General features: G+C 37.5%; 1 protein-coding gene across 9 annotated transcripts in view; it reads left to right on the top strand.

The window, feature by feature from the left end:
- Nucleotides 1-16,689, top strand: part of RAD51B (RAD51 paralog B) — a 465,395-nt gene that overhangs the window by 105,258 nt on the left and 343,448 nt on the right. For 6 of the 9 annotated variants that reach the window (XM_068684193.1, XM_068684195.1, XM_068684196.1 and 3 more), the window contains one exon: nucleotides 9,323-9,370. The exons of the other annotated variants lie outside the window; for them this stretch is intronic. In XM_068684193.1, the coding sequence (XP_068540294.1) occupies nucleotides 9,323-9,370 (48 nt within the window). The remainder of the gene's footprint in view (nucleotides 1-9,322; nucleotides 9,371-16,689) is intronic. 9 annotated transcript variants of the gene reach the window in all.

Below are 16,689 nucleotides of genomic sequence, written 5' to 3'. Positions count from 1 at the left end.
GGCTCAATATGAGGGGGCACTTCTTTACTGTGAGAGTGACAGAGCACTGAGACAGCTTGCCCAGAGAGCTTGGGGAGTCTCCTTCTCTGGAAATATTCCTAACCTGCCTGGATGCCATCCTGCACAACGTGCTCTGGGTGATCCTGCTCGGCAGGGGGGTTGGACTAGGTGATCTTCAGAGGTCCCTGCCAACCTCAGCCATTCTGTGATTCTGTCAGTGAGTTTGAGAAAAATAAAATAGGGTTGAGAAGCAGATATGGCCAATGAGCAAAATCAGTACTGGTAGGACACTTGAAACCTGGATATGTACAATGAATAACTCCCTTTGTTGTCTGTTGTGTTATTTTTAAAGAAAGATCTAACTGTTGTGGTCAACAACATTTGCTTGGGGTATGCAAGTAATGTGGAAATGTACAATACAGTAATATGCAAATGTCCTCATTACATGCTACGAAAATACCTCAGTATATGAGGTATATGAGTATACCTCAGGGAGGAGAGAAATCTGCAAGGTAGAGTAGTAAAAATATAACCAGCTGAAAAAGTCTTTTTTTTTTTTTTTTCTTGAAACCTGGGGAGAAAGGCAGTATGTTGGGAAAAAAGCTGGTTTTTTTGAATAGTCACATTTGTGTTGTGTTCTTAGAAAGGGAAAATGCTAACAGGAATGAAAATGACAGAGAAAGTCTTAAACTCCAGCAGCTCCAGAGCCAAGGTAACCAGTTTAAATGTACAGTTTCATGGGCCACCCTTCCTGAGCCAGACTGTGCACTATAAATAATGATGAATGTGCAAACAGTAACTGTGATAAAAGATGTCTTTATTTCCTGCTCTCAGAAGTGCCAAGGAAAATGATCCATGGATGAGCAGTTACAATTTTGTAAATAAGGCATCCTTTTTGCTGTGGAGAAAGTCTTGGATCCATTTATCCTAATACTCCTTTGCACTTGCATATTTATATCCCCAGGTACTTCTAGGGGATTTACTCCTAATGTGCTCTTCCACTTTATTTCCTCCCCATTGGAAACAGGATCTAGCCCATTCAAATTGCATTCCTGCTTGCAGAAAGGTAGAGAGAAGGAAATTACTATTTTTCTGTTAAATCTGAAAATTGGCTTAGGAAGATGAGATACTGATAATAGTTAGAATGCAGCTAGGCTGATTCTAGATTCATGGTTTGGGTGCATGTCACAACTATTTTAACCTGTAGAGGACCTCACAAGATTGCTCCAGATCTCTCCTTCAAGTTGTAAGAGATGTTTGTTGTTTTACTGAAATGGTTGCTTTATTCCAGTGGCAGTGATGGATGTCTCCTTTGATATTTTGGGGAAATGGCATAGATTCTGTCACACTACAATCCTTTGTCAGAATCGCCCATTTTGCAGCAAAAAACAGTGACGTAGGTGCTTCCTCCTGATCAGCACGGTCACACTGGCCCTGTAATCTGGCCTGTCACATATGACAGGAAGAAGCCTTCAGAAATCTTGTTGGGATGTGTCCTTTTTCTTCCAATGTGTATTAATGTGTGCTGACACGATGCTGAAGAGGCAGTGTGGGACTTGTTACAAGGCAGCGACAATTTCAAAGAATGAACGTCCTTGAGCTACAGCACTAGAACTGCACGGCTGCTTTTCACCTAATTTGAAATTTTTAAAAGTTCACAAGAATGGAAGTGCAGAAGAGAAAGTGCTTTTGAGAGAAAAATGGGGGGAGAGGAAGCTAAAAACAGTATCAGAAAAGCAGGGAAAATGAGCTACAAGAATACACTGCAGGACTCTCAATGCTTCAGAGCCCTCTAGTCTACCATTCTGGTGGAAACAAACTCCTTAAGAGTTTTAAGAGTTAGTTTTATTTGCCAAGTGGTTGTACTTAATAACCACTAATAATTGATCACTGGCTGTGTCGGTACATGGCCGTTAGCTGGGAGTCAGGATCTGTGGCTCTGCTGGGACCAGAGCGGTCCTAGTGGATGACCTGAGAATACAGGTGTCGCTCCTCTTTCCCCAGCCCTAACCTTTACCTTCTCTATTTAGTTTCAGCATCAGGGTTAGGTAGCAGGCAGCTCCCCTGTTTTTTACTTCACTAAGCACTGATAAGAGTACAGTAGGCCCAAGGTTTTCTTCTGTTTTTATGTGCTACTGAACTACTCATTATTGGTTTAAAAAAATAAAGTAAAATATTTAATAGAGGTTTTTCCATAAGGATGAAACTTATTGCTAATAATATCCCGTGTTTACAACCCTCGGGTATTCCTCGGGGACTGATGTTGTCACAGATGAGGTCACTTTTCAGCAATATTGTCAGTGCCAGCAAAGAGCTTGGTGATGTCACTGTTAATTAGAGACCTTTTAAATTCTGTTAAAAATGTCAGAGTTCTTGCTGATCAGAGAATGCCCTTTAGCATGTGTTTATTCAGGGTGTTGAAGGAAAAAGCCTTGAAGATGGTTTTTCCTATATATTCTAGAAACTTCCATTTTCAATCCCAGATCCCAGTAAATTCCTGATGCTTCAGTATTTTTGAGCCTGTTCATCATTTTACTTGATGGGGAATAGTGAATACAAAGTAGAAAGCAAAGAAAAATTTAAAATAGATCCCCACAGCCCCTCCCTGCATCTAATTAATCTGAAACAAACGAGTCGAACTAACTGGATGAGAGAAGCAGGCCTGAAGCAGACCTACAGCAGACAAACCTTCCTAAAAAGTCCAGTCATTCTTCCAGGCAAGCTCCTTCCCCTCCCTGTTTTGAAGGGGGGAGCGTGTGTGTGTGTGTGCGTGTGTGTGTGTTGCAGGAAATGAGAAATGCGAATGACAGAAAATGAAGGCTCTGTAATAATTCAAAGCTAACTTGTTGAAATAACATGCTTTATAAAGATGTTTTGTCCGTGCAGTGTATTCCAGCAAGGTTACAGTTATTACCTCAAGTTGTGCCGAAAGTATCTTCTATGTGCTCCACCCAGCGTCAGCTCAATTAGCTGGCCGTAACGAGGGGCAGTACATCTCTACTGAGATTAGGGCGCCTGATCTGCAGCTGTTGTCTGTGCTGTGTGTGTGAGCAGAGCAGCAGCACCTCCTCTGTCCTTGTGCTTACATTCTTCAGTCAGAGGAAAGCAGCTTTCCTGTGACCTCCACTTGAATGTACTTCTTTTGGTGGTTAACTTAAATAGTTACGCTTTTTCTTGTACCAAATCCAATTAAGGCAGTTGGACTCTGAACCAGCTACTGTCTCGATTAAGAAACATTTATATGGGGTAGCATATGGAAGCAGAACCTGTTAACAGCTGCAAATTTTGTTGATTAAACTAGGTGCAGACAAATTTACAAGGGAAAACCTTTCTGTGAAAAATTCCAGTCTGATATACAAAAGTGTCCTGACTATTTTCTTACCAATTTCCTAAGTTTCTTACCAAGAATAATACGAGATTTCTTCTGAAGTGTTGACGCTGAAGGTTCTAAATGCTAAATGTTTTATCAATCATTTGGGTTGTCTTGAATCTCAGTAAACAAACATATGTATCTATGCAGACGCCTGGAGATGCTCTTAGCCCTCGAAGACTGCATTCTTTGTAAGTGAGCGTTCAGATCCCCATGTGGCCATAGCACAGTTTGTTTGCATCATCTGCTGAGAGGCGTCACAAGGTAACGCAAGGTACAGGACACTGTGGCCTAATTTTTGTTCCTTAGTGCAATTTTGGGATAATAATACTTGCAACTTGTTTGGACAGGAAGGCTGTGTGTGTCAAGCAAGATTCTAAGCTTTCGGAAAGCTTAAGATATTTTATCTTAGAATCTTAAAACGCATTTCAAACAAACATTGTTTGATATAAAAGAAGTTATATGGATAGGTAACTAAATCATGGAGTGGAAAAATAGCAACTTCAAAGATTGCTAAGTGAGTCAGAGGCAGACCCAGCACTAATGAAATAGTCCCCAATGTCAGAAGATCGGGACATCAAGTCAACAATTAGACCAAATACAATATAAAGCAATAGTGTCAAGTATGTCTCACATGTAAAATGAGATCAACGTTTTTACTTGCACATAAAGGCTTATATAATCTGTCGTTCTTTGGGTATTTTTGTTTGTTTATTTGCTTTTTAGATTAAAGACAAATTCGTAAAACTTCTTTCAGTTGCTGCTAGGAGCTTGATAACGTGCTTTATTGGTCTGACATGTGTTTGCAGTGCTCATAAGCGACTAAAATTCAACTGCATTTGCTGCTTTGGTGTCATAAACCAGCCTGAAAGAAAAAGCTGTACTGAAGTACAGTGGTTTGTGGATTGAAGTTTCTAATTCTCAAAATATAACTCTGTATCCAAAAGCTTAAAAAAAATCCTTACTCTCAAGAATCTACTGGAGTATTTGGTATTGATTAAAGTAATTATGTCCATACATTAAAAAAACAATAACAAACAACCATTAAAAAAAAAAACACACCAAAAAAAGACTGTACTTGGAACCAAGCTAATACAGTTTTGAGTTAAATGTCAAACAAATGTAATTCTTCTATGAATATTCTTTATTGTGTATTACAAATGGAATTTCTGGTACTTGGTTTGTCAGCAAACAGTATGCTCTGCTATTGCAGAAGAAACAAATGTGCTTCATCGGGAACACACTCTTTCCTGTTTGGCTTCTGTTTTTGGTTAATGCGTTGCTGCAAATATGTATATATATATCTTTTTCTGTAGTTCCAAGATGGTAATATTAGATAGCAAAAGAGCTTTTTTTTTTTTTTTTTCCAAAAAAAAAATCTTAAAAAATTAATTAAAAAAAAGATTTAAAAGATTTTTAATGATTTAATGATTGATTACACCAGAAATACACTATGTGAAGAGCTCTGAAACAGCTTCAGTATCTCTGGAAAGAAAGAAACATTACTGAACACAACTTTGCTTCAATATAACAGCAAATCTCCCTCCAACCCTCAGACTAAAGCTGTCTACTGGTGGGTCTGCTGTAGGTCAGGGAATACAGAGCTTTCCACGTGAAAGGCAGCTTGTTCATACTTAGACCATGAGCTCAAATGAATCAGAATAATGCAATAATCTTTAATATTCTTAACAGAACCCATGTGGAAACATGGAGATATATAATAGTGTTTAAATATATCAAAACATTATTGAGGGTAGTGTGACAGAGTCAAGAATAGGATATTAAATGTTTCCACGCAACAGTAATTTTTCCCTTTTAGTATTATGAAATAATCTAATCTCACTAATGCGTACTTTTATTTTACAGGGTATCCCTGCCTCAATCTGTTCAGGGAATGGGTCTGTTTGCATTGAAAGAGACTGTAAGATCACTGCCTCATAGGTTGCAAAAAATGGTGTTGGTTTTTTTTTTGTTTTTTTTTTTTGTTTTTGTTTTTGAAGTAAATAATACATAATCAAGACAGCTGAATTCTTCCCTGGGGAATCAGATATGCCTTTGGTTTGGTAACTATGTAGAAGTATGCTTAGGGATGACTAAATAATTGAGCAGGTTCTTCATATCTGATCATTAATATTACATCTCCTTTTCTAAATGCTTGATTTGTGAGATTAAGAGTGAAGTGTTCACTCATCTACAGTTACATTGAGTAGAGGCTGTTCTTTTAACTAATCAAATGTAGCAGTGTGCCATATTAAACTGAACTATCAAGTCCTGAGTGGCTCAAGCAGGCACTCAAAACTTGAACTTTTTGTGGCTCCGTTCCCTGTCTGCAAATGGAGCTGATCCCTTTCTCAGTACAGAGGTATTCTGAAGGCAAAGCAGCTGTGAAACATTTAGTGGACGCTTCAGAAAGAAAAGAGTAATTTGGTGTTCAAGACAGAGCTGCAGTGGTGTGCAGTGCTTAGATCACAATCTTCAGAATGAAGAGAAAACAAATTGAGTAATTTCTCCTTGAGAGGCATCCGGCACACATGTAATTGTCTTTTTATAGCCCTGTTTTTCAAGTGTGATCATGGAAAATTAAAACAAGATAGTTCAAGAGTGAAAATGAGAGAATTCTTAAGGCAAATTTGTCTTTTATTGTTTTTGGTTGTTGGTTACTGTGTTCTGCTTTGGAATACAAATGTTTTTAATTTTGCTAATAACTACATAAGGTGAAAGAAATATCATACCTCACCAGTCACTGATGTATATTGGTCGTGTAACGTAACTTAAAAGTGAGGCTTGCTGTGTACCTAAAGCAATAATTTAGCTATGTTTTATTTATACATCTATAAATGTCAACATTTACTAAAAATATACATTAATGTATATATGTGGAGCACAAGTCTTCTAGGACAAAATAATTTTATAATACAAGTTAATTTATTAAAAGCTTCTCCAAATAAGTTATTTTCTCCAGATGATGATGATATTGAAAGAATGTAGGCTTTTCAAAAATTTTTCATTAATATCTTTGAAATAATTCATAAGGTTTTCATTGAGTTGCACTGTTGTCAACCTAAATTTACTAGTGAATTTGTCTATATGTTATGATTTTTCCTAAATTCATTCTTATGTATCCTTCAGTGTGCATATTGCTACCTGCATTAGCCAAAGCTAAATACAGTGGTAGTCTAACTCCTGTGCTTATTTTAGGCTTGGCAGTAGGATTTTGGGGAGAATAACTCACGTTTTTAGCTGAGAATTGTTCTTTGAATTGTTTTGCGTTTTGACGGGGGAATTGTTGTGACCCATTCTGAGCCTTGTATAGAACTTCCCCAACCAGCCAAGTTTGTAAATAAAAATATTTTGGACGAGGCATGCACCTCACTTCTGGCTGTGCTTGCCTAGTAAATCATACCTAGTATATTGTACACACATAGTGAACCTCAGGGTAATGACTTGAATCCTTTCTTCTTTCTGAAATAATCATTTTGGAGAGTAAGGATCCAGGATATATGAGGTGTGATAAGGTATAATGTAATGGCATTTTATTTTGGGATGCCAGTGACATGAAGACTGTACGGATGGATTTTGGTATAGAGAAACCAGGGTTGAGTTTCAGTAGTGGTGGCATTCCTGTAGTAGTGGACCTGACAGATCTCAAACGAGATCCTACACTGACTGCCAGGACTGCATCAGACTGGATGGCTGGGAATTTCCTCTGTCTGGAGATGTCATTTGTCATGGGAGCTTGCTCTGATTTTCTGTGTCAGGTTGGTAGAAGAAAGATGCAGGCTGTACAAAAGCAGCTTTCTAAGGCCATCTGGAATCCAGCTACTTCCAGCTGCTGCAGGTCAGAGACTAACTGGTCCCGTGTTGGCAGGTTCCATGTAATGTACTGGTGGAGGTCTAAGAGGAAATCATTGCTTTTATTTGATCTTCCTGTACTTGTTTCATAAACATTCATATACCACTCACTAAGCAAGAGTGCAGTTAAGTGCAAAGAGAAAGGAAGTAGTACAGCTGCTATTGCAGTAATCAGAGTTCACCAGGAATTCATAATCAGCTGTATAAATGAAGGTCACAATAAAACCTAGCAGGGTAGTGTCACTGGAAGTGGAATTGTATGCCATCTCTATTCTTGCTCTTCTTTCCCTTTGAGCACATAGGGTAGTGTTACCCTAATAAATATATTTGGGCAACTTTGTACCACAGAAGTGCTAGCAATGTGGAGGGAAGTCCACCTGAGACTGCAGGTGCTGGGATGTGCCTTCTCAATTGAGAAGTTGATCTCAGTCCCATCAATCCAACTCAGTCTGTTTTGCAGGATACCCAGCAATTCATTTTCTCCTCATTTTCTCTCATCCTCCCCATTTTGCTCTAACACATCAGGGTATCACTTGTGGTCAAAGGCATTTTCATGTGTTCTGTAGCAAGTTGCACTCCTTGTTATATCCCCTTGTTTATCTACAGTGAAATATTTTCCTCTAAGAAAGGAAGGAAAACACAATATTCTGTGTCACAGCAGAGGCAAAATCACATATGTTTTTCTCCATGTACAGCTATGGTCTACCTCTATGTTACTCTCTTAAAAAAGAACTGATTCTGAAGTTACCAGGCCAGCAAAGGCAGTTGTAACTACCTTGGTTGTTGTGTTATAGTTGCTGTTGATCATCTATTAAGATTCTCTGGGTAATAGGATTAGGTGATTAGGACATGATCCTCAGATTTTTTGTTTCAGTGCTTTTATTTTAGGCAATAAGGGCAAGGAAAGCTTTCCGTTTACATAATGTTCCAAACTGGAAGAGGTTGAAACAGTTTGTTGGTCCTCTGATAGAAGGCCTCCCTACTTGTGACTGATGTGTTTACAAACGGAAGGTGTGAAGTCCTGCTAGCCCGGAAAGCATTACCTTAGTGACAGTACTGAATTTAGTTTAACATAGTCGTTGCTATCTGATTCTTCTCTAATGCTATAAAGGACACAGAAGTTTTTGGATGACTCAGTAATGTCTTTTTTCCTTTTGTTGACAAGTCAAAACCTGCTGGAGTTCCCTTTAACCCCTTACTAGTATAGAGTAGCAGAGGATCTGATCCCTTGTCTCTAACAGCCACCTCCATGGTCAGTCCTAACTTTATGTCTTTTTTTTTTTTTTTTTTTTTTTTTTTTCCCTAGATGCTGCTTTTTGTTCTTGTGGGTTTTTCTCAGATATCTGCTGAAAATACTATGATTAATTACTGAGCTGTTTCTCCTTTCTATAATCTGCAATGTGAATGAGGTGCTGTTTCTAATAATTTTGCAAACTGCTCTTCAACAGGCCTCTTAGTGAAGTTCACTACTTTTTCCTTTTTAATAAATTATAGTTTAATGTCAGTGAATCATTTAAAATACCATTTGTGAGTTCTTTTCTGGGTATTGCTTTTCTTCTCAATCTTAATCCTCCTGCTGTTCATGGAGCCCCTGTAACCTGTACTACTGTATAAGATATTATTTCTTCTGAACTGGTACTCTGCATTTGTATCGTATTCTTCTGCTTTTTATATTATAAAATAGTTGAGTCTTTTATAGCACCTATATCTTTGCATGAACTTTGTTTTCTGTATTTCTATAGGTGTCACATCATGGGGCATGGGTCTAGGTTTACTCTTTTTTTTCCTCTGTTTTTTAAACTTAACCTTTTTATACCCTCAATGTTTATTTTTATTTAACTACGCTGTTTTGCAATGTTTGTTCTTTGGGGTTTTTGTTTAGGTTTGCATTTCCTTATGTCCTGCTGCTTGGCATGTGGGTGCCTTTTTAGTCATGATATGCTTTGCTGAATATTTGTTCACATATCCTTTTTTTAGCATTCAAATGCTAAAGTAAATGCTATCATTAGATTCACTGCAATATGATTCCACAATATAATTTTCCTACAAATGTAGCAGTTAAAGTTATTCATTGTTAATTCTTTTCTCTTTTCTCCCCAGCAACCCAGAATGTGTTGCACTCGCATCAGGCTTATGTACCAGCTATCGGTAACAGGAAGGCAAATTTTCTATTTACCCAGTTTTTCCTTGTCCCTTTGCAATGTATTAAAAGTTTGAATTGCTACTTGAACTTCTTCCAAATTGAACTGGCAGATTTATTTGTAATTGGAAAAGCCCCACAATGTGCTTATTTCTTCTGCTTTTTGCCCTGTTTGTAGATAGCTAATGCTTTGACCAAATATTTGCATTCTAGCAGTTGTTCTCCTGGGTTTACATGTAATCCATTGCCTGCTTTCAGATGCTATGTTTCAGTGGTTACTTAAGCTGTCCTAAAATTCCTATCAGTAATGATGCACAATTATGCAAATGCAACACTGACTTTTATGATCTACACCAAGCTGTTCTTTTTTAATTCTCTGCAGCAGGTTCTTGCCACTCTATGAAAGTCAAAAGAAAAACAGAGTATTAATTCTGCCTCTAAAGCTTGATCTCTTAATTCTACAAGCTTCTTCGTAGCGTGTCGGTCTCTCAAGTTTATACCACTCAGTTCTGTCTCAGACAAGCCTGGTATAATCAGCAGGAATTGGCACCTCTACTGATTTCTGAAGATGAGGTATAGAGAGATGCAGATCTGCTCAAGAGAGTAGATGTAGTTTGTCTTTTGAAATAAAACATAATTCCAGATGGAACATAAAATCAGTTTTAGCGGTTCTGACTCCTTGTAATATTGTGATCACAGGTAGTCACCACTAACACACAACCTGACATAGTGTCTGTAGTCAATTTACAATGTAAAATTGTGTTGCTGTTATAGAAGGGTGCTCAGAAAGGGAGAGAGCAAATGGGAGTGAGCAATGGACTGAAAGCAGAGGGGAGCCACTCACTTTTTCTTCTCCTGCTTACCTGCCTGGACGTTACCACCCTGATGAAGAATCAGAGTTGGAATTTGTTCATTGTTGAGTGTATGAACATCTTTTATCTTATAAGTTCCAGGAACATTTTCCTGTTGAAAAGATTTTAACACACACTTATGTAGATATTTTTTGTTAACTTGTTTGGACATTTTCTTGCAAATGAGACATCTGATTGCATCAGATCTTATTCTTCCTGAAAACGGTAGTCTATTTTGATGCTATTTTATCATGACCAAATGCCATAGAAAGAATTATAGGCTGTTTATGAAGTTTGTATTTTTTGTCTATTTCAAAGAGCATACTGAATTTTAAATGCAAAACTCCTCTGGTTTTAGGTGTTCTGATACTGAGTTGCTTCTTTTTTCAACAAGAATGTATTACATCGAGCATCTTCACATGACTTTTGCCCATCATCATGGTGATACCTGTTGTCCTTCCCTATCTGTTTTTCTTCTTTCTTTCCTCTCTACTCATCTACTGCTTTTTATGTTTAAAGGATGCACATCTCTTGTGTGGCTAAGGAAATCGTGTTTTACGGGGGCAAAATATTTTGAAGAATATAATGGTCTGCATGGTTGCCTTGGTTGTATCTTGCTTTTAAATTGGTTTGAGTAAAGAAAACAAACTGACCAGTTTCAATTTTCTTTCTAGTCAATTCCTTTAACTTTGCTTTGTTATGCCTCTGCTCTTCTGTTTTATATAAATAAGGTCACAGAATTAAAACCAAGCATTTATTTTGAAAATAAAACCAGCTCCCTGCTATTCAGAGTTTTCACAGGCGTAATTGTGACCACACTGCGCACTATTATTAACTAAAATAAACTTCAGCTTTGAAGTCCTTCCATCTCTCACACGTTTTTAAATGGCTTCCTGTGAATCCAATATATTATCAAATTGTGCTGTTATTCTGCCTCATCTATTAATGTTTTTATATATAAGAAAACTCATCAGTTTAAGTAGTTCTGTAGGCAATGTTTTGCCTTGATTGTTGTTTTGAAGTGTTTGTCTAGCCCTGAAAATTTATGTTAGAAGCAAATGTATTCCAGAAATACTCTGAAGTATTTGAAAAGTAGTTATTTATCTTTAATTTCTATATCGGGGAATATGTTTTATATGTTATAATTTTATACAAAATTGCGTGCCAATATCATGTAGTTAATTGGCATAACTGCAGTAATATTCAAGTATATAACAATCCACAGCTGCTGAATAAAGGAAATTTGTATTTGGGGGGGGGGGGGGGTGGGCAAGGCTGAGTGCAAGGGTAAACTTTGTGTATCTTGAGGAGAAGGCTAAAGTAGAGTTCAGTTGGTTTCATGCCCCAGAGCTATCTGGCTCAAGACAGAATTCCAGATTTTTTATGCTTATAGTTTATAATAATTAATATTAAGGCTTACATTTAAAGCCTCAGCTATGGTGATTGACAGGTATGTAGTTTCTGGGATGATATGCAGAATGATTTAGGAATCTCTTTGTTAGGAGAAAACAAAACACAATTGTGTAAATTCTGTGTAAAAGTTGTTTTTTGTTTTGTTTTTGTTTTGTTTTGTTTTGTTTTTGTTTTGTTTTCCGGACATTGCCTGTAAGAGTGGCTAGTTTATAGTCCTTTAAAATACTTTCATCTCACAGAAACAATTTTCCATTTGGAAGCACTGTGAGTGCATCATAACCTTTCAAAAAGACCTAATCTATAAGCATCAAAACTGTATTTTCTTTTTTTCATATAGGACAGCTGAAAGCTTGGCTCACGCTGTCAGCTGTCGTGACACCTCTTGTGAAAAACAGCTTGGTTTGCAGAAATGTGCGTTAATATGTGTTGAGGTTTTTTTCCCACAAAATAATTAGCAGTCAGTAGTATGTAGGCACTGGAGTTCTCTTCCCCACCTTTTATACTGCTATCCTTTATTCTTGTGGATGGAGCAATCTGCTTTCTTGTGCGGAGTGTAAGTAGTAAGTCAGGTGTGCCATGTAAGGGCACTATAGAACTCCTGCACACTGTAATATTCTTAAAACTGGTAAATGTATGTATCTTTATGCAGAATCAATGATATATAACAATGTAAGCTATCTGTTGACAACGTGCTTTGGTTATTGTCATATGAACCACATATGAACCAATGGCTAGTGAACTATACAGTAGCAAAAAAAATGACAACAGTGATTTAAGTTTAATACTGTTGTTCTCTTTGCTAACCCAGTATTTTTCATCCGTGTGTAATAAATAAATGATATTCTTTAGAGGTCAGTGTTCCATGAAACTGAAAGACATTTTGGTCTTGTTTGTTTTTTAAAGAATGAGTCATTCAGAGTCGAGTTGAATTTAGCCTCTATGGTTGTATGTACGTTCCTGTAGATCTTCCTCTTGCTCTGATACCTGCTTTCATGAAAGAGCTGCTCTGCTCTATGAATTGAATAAACATTTTAATAAGCATGACTTTGTTCTGCTCTTGGGGAAACTCAGACTTATCAGCATGGGTCTATTGAGAAAGGTGAGCAAAGGTCCCCTGGGCTTGCCAAGTCAGCAGTCTGTGCTTGCTGGGGCCAAGAAATGTATTAAAGAGACTGCAAGTTTAACAAGTCAGAACGTTTTCACTATTTCCATATTTATCAAACCTGTCAAGGAATGTGGTCACAAGGCCTTCCAGGGATTAACTGCTCTAGTAGTTCGATTGTTTTGGTTTTGTTTTTTTTCTTAACAGTGACAAAAGCCAAGTTCTCAGTGTGCAGCAGCACTTTGGTATCTATGAATGTGAAGAATGACTGTCTGATCTTGGAGATCTGTTCTGAATGGCAGGCGGCGTTCTGTAAATGTTTAATCACACCCTGCAACTGATGGGAACTTACACTTGCAGAGATGACTAGTATATTGGCGTGTTTCCCATGACCAAAAGACTGGAATGAATTTTTTGTGGTGTCTGTAAGTATAGATCAGCCAGTCAATAATACCTTAAAACATACATGTAACCCAAGGAGTGGGTTTAATCCCTTTAGGCTTGCAAGTGTTATTGTTCAAGGCATTTTGAATACCTTGGCATAGCAGTGTGCACAAGATTTTGAATATCAGAATGGATAGGCTCCCTTTCTACCAACACTGAGAACTATCCAGAAAAGGAAAACAAGAAATGAGGAGACCCAATCACATGAGAGAGACACCTGTAGATAGAGGTCTGTTTGCAAAATGGGTTTGGTTCCATGACTAGCTCATACCTGACTCTAGGGGTTATTTGGTGGATTGATCTATTCCACTTGCTGGTTCTGTGTACTTCTATTGTATTACATTTCTGAACTCTGAGTGATGGTAAATGCAGTGAAAATTGTATATCAACTATCTAAAGGTGAAAAATGGGTAAGAATGTGTGGAAAGGTTTTCACTGTCTTTGTATCTTTTGTTTTACAAGAGAGAGATTCCCTGAACTGCAGCTTCACAGTGTGAAATCACGTTCCTACAATCAAAAGCATAGGATGACATGCAACTGTGTGTTCATGCTTGGGAGTCTGTTTGCGAAATCCTCTTTGAACTTCTGGCCAGTTTTAGCCAGATCTGGCAGAAGATTTAAGAGAAATAAATAAATATATATATATATATATATATATTATTATTATTATTATTATTATTATTATTATTATTTTTTACAAATGTTGTGAAAGTAGATGACAGACTTAAGAAGGTGGAGAAAAGTTGTAAATGCCCGTAACTGAGAGAGGAGGTTCAAGAGGTCCTCAAAGGTCTCAACCTGTGACAAACAAACAATCAAAACGCACTCTGTAAAGGACATATTTAGAAGAAGACACTTGATGTGTTGTGTATGCTGTTCTGGCTTTAAAACACCTTTGGAAGAACGAGGATGACTTCATTTTGAAGAATTGTTGTTATGCTCCATGAAAATGCTGCGGAATGACTGGAACCTTTCCAATTAAAGTCAAAATGTTGATCAAATATAGAAAGAGACCATAAAACAGTTCTTTTGATGTTCTAGTAAATGGTTGCATCTTGTTTTCATTCACAGTGGTTAAAAAATCAGAATCATGTTTTTTTTGCCATAGTTTTATTGTGATGTAGAGACTTATTAGAGATTTGATGCAAGCAGTCGTTTGCTTTTTTTTTTCTTGTCATCTTTTTCTTGTTATTTTACCATTTTGAGAGGTGTTTGTTTTTTTCTTCAAACTGTTGCATTTATGGCCATGTGTTCCAGCTTGTAGTTCATGAGCTTGCCCCCATGGGACTCTTTGTATCCTTCTGGCTTTTCCTTGAGGAAAAAGGGACCACAGATTAATGTTGTATTTGCAATCCGTGCCCATGTCTGCATATGGGCAGCAGTTGTGGCCCAAGTCAACTCCATGTCAGTGTGTAAGAATAAGGTGGAGGTAACCCGCACTGCCATGTGTTTGTGTTTGCTCTTTCAGCTGCCTGCATCTGCTGCAAGGTTGGGCAAGTTTAACTAGAGAACGAGGCATTTTGTGCTTGGTTTGGTTGAGTCACTGTTTAGAAAGCTGTATAACAACATGTGTGAGTTTAAATAATGACTTCTAAAATACCATTTGGATGATTCCTTGACAAAGATCTGTTCTGTTGTTGTTTTTCCTGTAGCAATTTTGATACAGAACAGATTTGGTCAATGTTGGTGTGAATTCTGACTATTAATGAAATCATCAACTATGATTTAGTAAATGTCCAGAAGATTCTAATGTAGTTTTCCTAGTTAATGTAGGAAAGAGAACGTAAGCATGTTATAGATTGTTGCAGGTTAACTCATCTGTTGATAGGATTGGTTTTAAAAAAGAACTGAGCATGTGCAGTGAAATCTGTCCACACTGGCTAAGAAAAGTATTTTAGCATCTTCTGGTCGCAACCTGTAGCTACATACAGTTCTTGCTGAGACAGATATCTAGTATATACAGGGCATAACAATGAAGTAAATACTATTAAAATCTGCTAGAGAAATGAAAATGGCAATAACACTATTTCACTCTCTTGTAGCACCTTTCATCTAAAGAATTTCAAAGCACTTTAATACTATTTAATTAAGATTTAAAATGTCCCTCTGTTAGAGGTTGATTTTATTCCTTGTTTACAGGTGGGAAAAATATAAGTCCAGTGCAAGAAGTTGCAAAGGGAGTTCTTAACAAGAGCCAGGAATGAAACCCCAGGAATCTGAACTCCCACTTTTCTGCTTTAGGCTTGGATCCAGCAAACACTTCTGCAGGTGTTTTAATTCCTGTACTACTCACATGGTTAAACTTAAATACTTGTAGGAATGGGGAGCTAACAAGTAGGACTCTCACCTTTTTCAATGTGGGAAAGGTAAAATGCCAAACATTTCAAGCTAGTCTTGGGCTTTGCACTCTGAAAGTATGCATTTAAATAGTGTTTTTTGTTGTTGTTGTTGGTTTTTTTTTGTTTTTTTTTTTTTTTTCAGAATTATTTTTAAGTGATTGTTTTCTTTAATAACAAACAAACAAAAAAATCAACCCAGCTTCTTCTAAAAACTAAAATGCAGAAATTTTAAGTACCATTAAAATACCGTCCTACGCAGTTGGCCTTGGAGTGGCTTTGGTAGAGTAGAACTTGGTAGTTCTATTTTGGCCATTTGGCTGGAATCTCAAGTGCCTCATAAGGTGGCAAGGACACGAGTTTTTTCCTGAAAAATGCTCTTCCTCAATGGCAAGGGTTGTTAGGGTAACAGATTCAAAAGCATCCCAATTTTTTTTTTGTCTGTTTTAGTTTGTAACCTTCAGGAATACTCTACAGCAGGAAAGAGGAAGAAGAAATAAAAGGTGCTCCTACTGCTAGTAGTGCAAGGGCTGTGGAATCGCTTGACAACCTTATTTCCTTGACTTCTCACATGGCTGAACATCATGTTAGCACAGCAGTACTGCTGGTAGTACCTCTGTTAGCTAAATGGAAATGTCTGTGTCATGTACTCTGATGGTAGGGGCAGAAGGGACAGTAAATGTAGAAGGCAGTGTAGAATGAAAGCAGTTAGCTTGGTTAAAGAGATCTTACTCCAGCACGAAGTCAGGGTGCACCCAGACACAGAAGTGTTCTTGGGTCCTGCAGCTAAGAGTCACTTTTCCTTCTCTTTTTGTGTCTTGTCTGCCTAATGCGTTGTGCACCATTTATTCATATACGGAAGTTTAAATACCCAGGAGCTGCTGTTGTTCAATGTCAGATGTATTTTCAAGTATTTGTTCCTCCCGCTCATTACATTTAAAAGTGAGGTGCTATTGAACTTGACAACTGATGTGGTTGAACTCTATCCCAGCTGAAACCAGGACAATCACTTTTGTAAACATAGGGATATGTCGCCGACATTTGGAGATTGTGGTAAGATGGGGACAGAAGCTGAATTTTGTGGTATGATAGCACAGGAAGAGAATGTAGCTGGTTGAATAGAGTGCGGTCACAGAAAGTAGGGTCCCAGAGATGCACCCAGATTTTCAAATTCACTGTAA

This window comes from Anas acuta, chromosome 5 (genome assembly GCF_963932015.1).
Source record: "Anas acuta chromosome 5, bAnaAcu1.1, whole genome shotgun sequence".
In the NCBI taxonomy this organism is placed as follows: Eukaryota; Metazoa; Chordata; class Aves; order Anseriformes; family Anatidae; genus Anas; species Anas acuta.
This window is presented reverse-complemented; position numbering and strand designations above follow the sequence as displayed.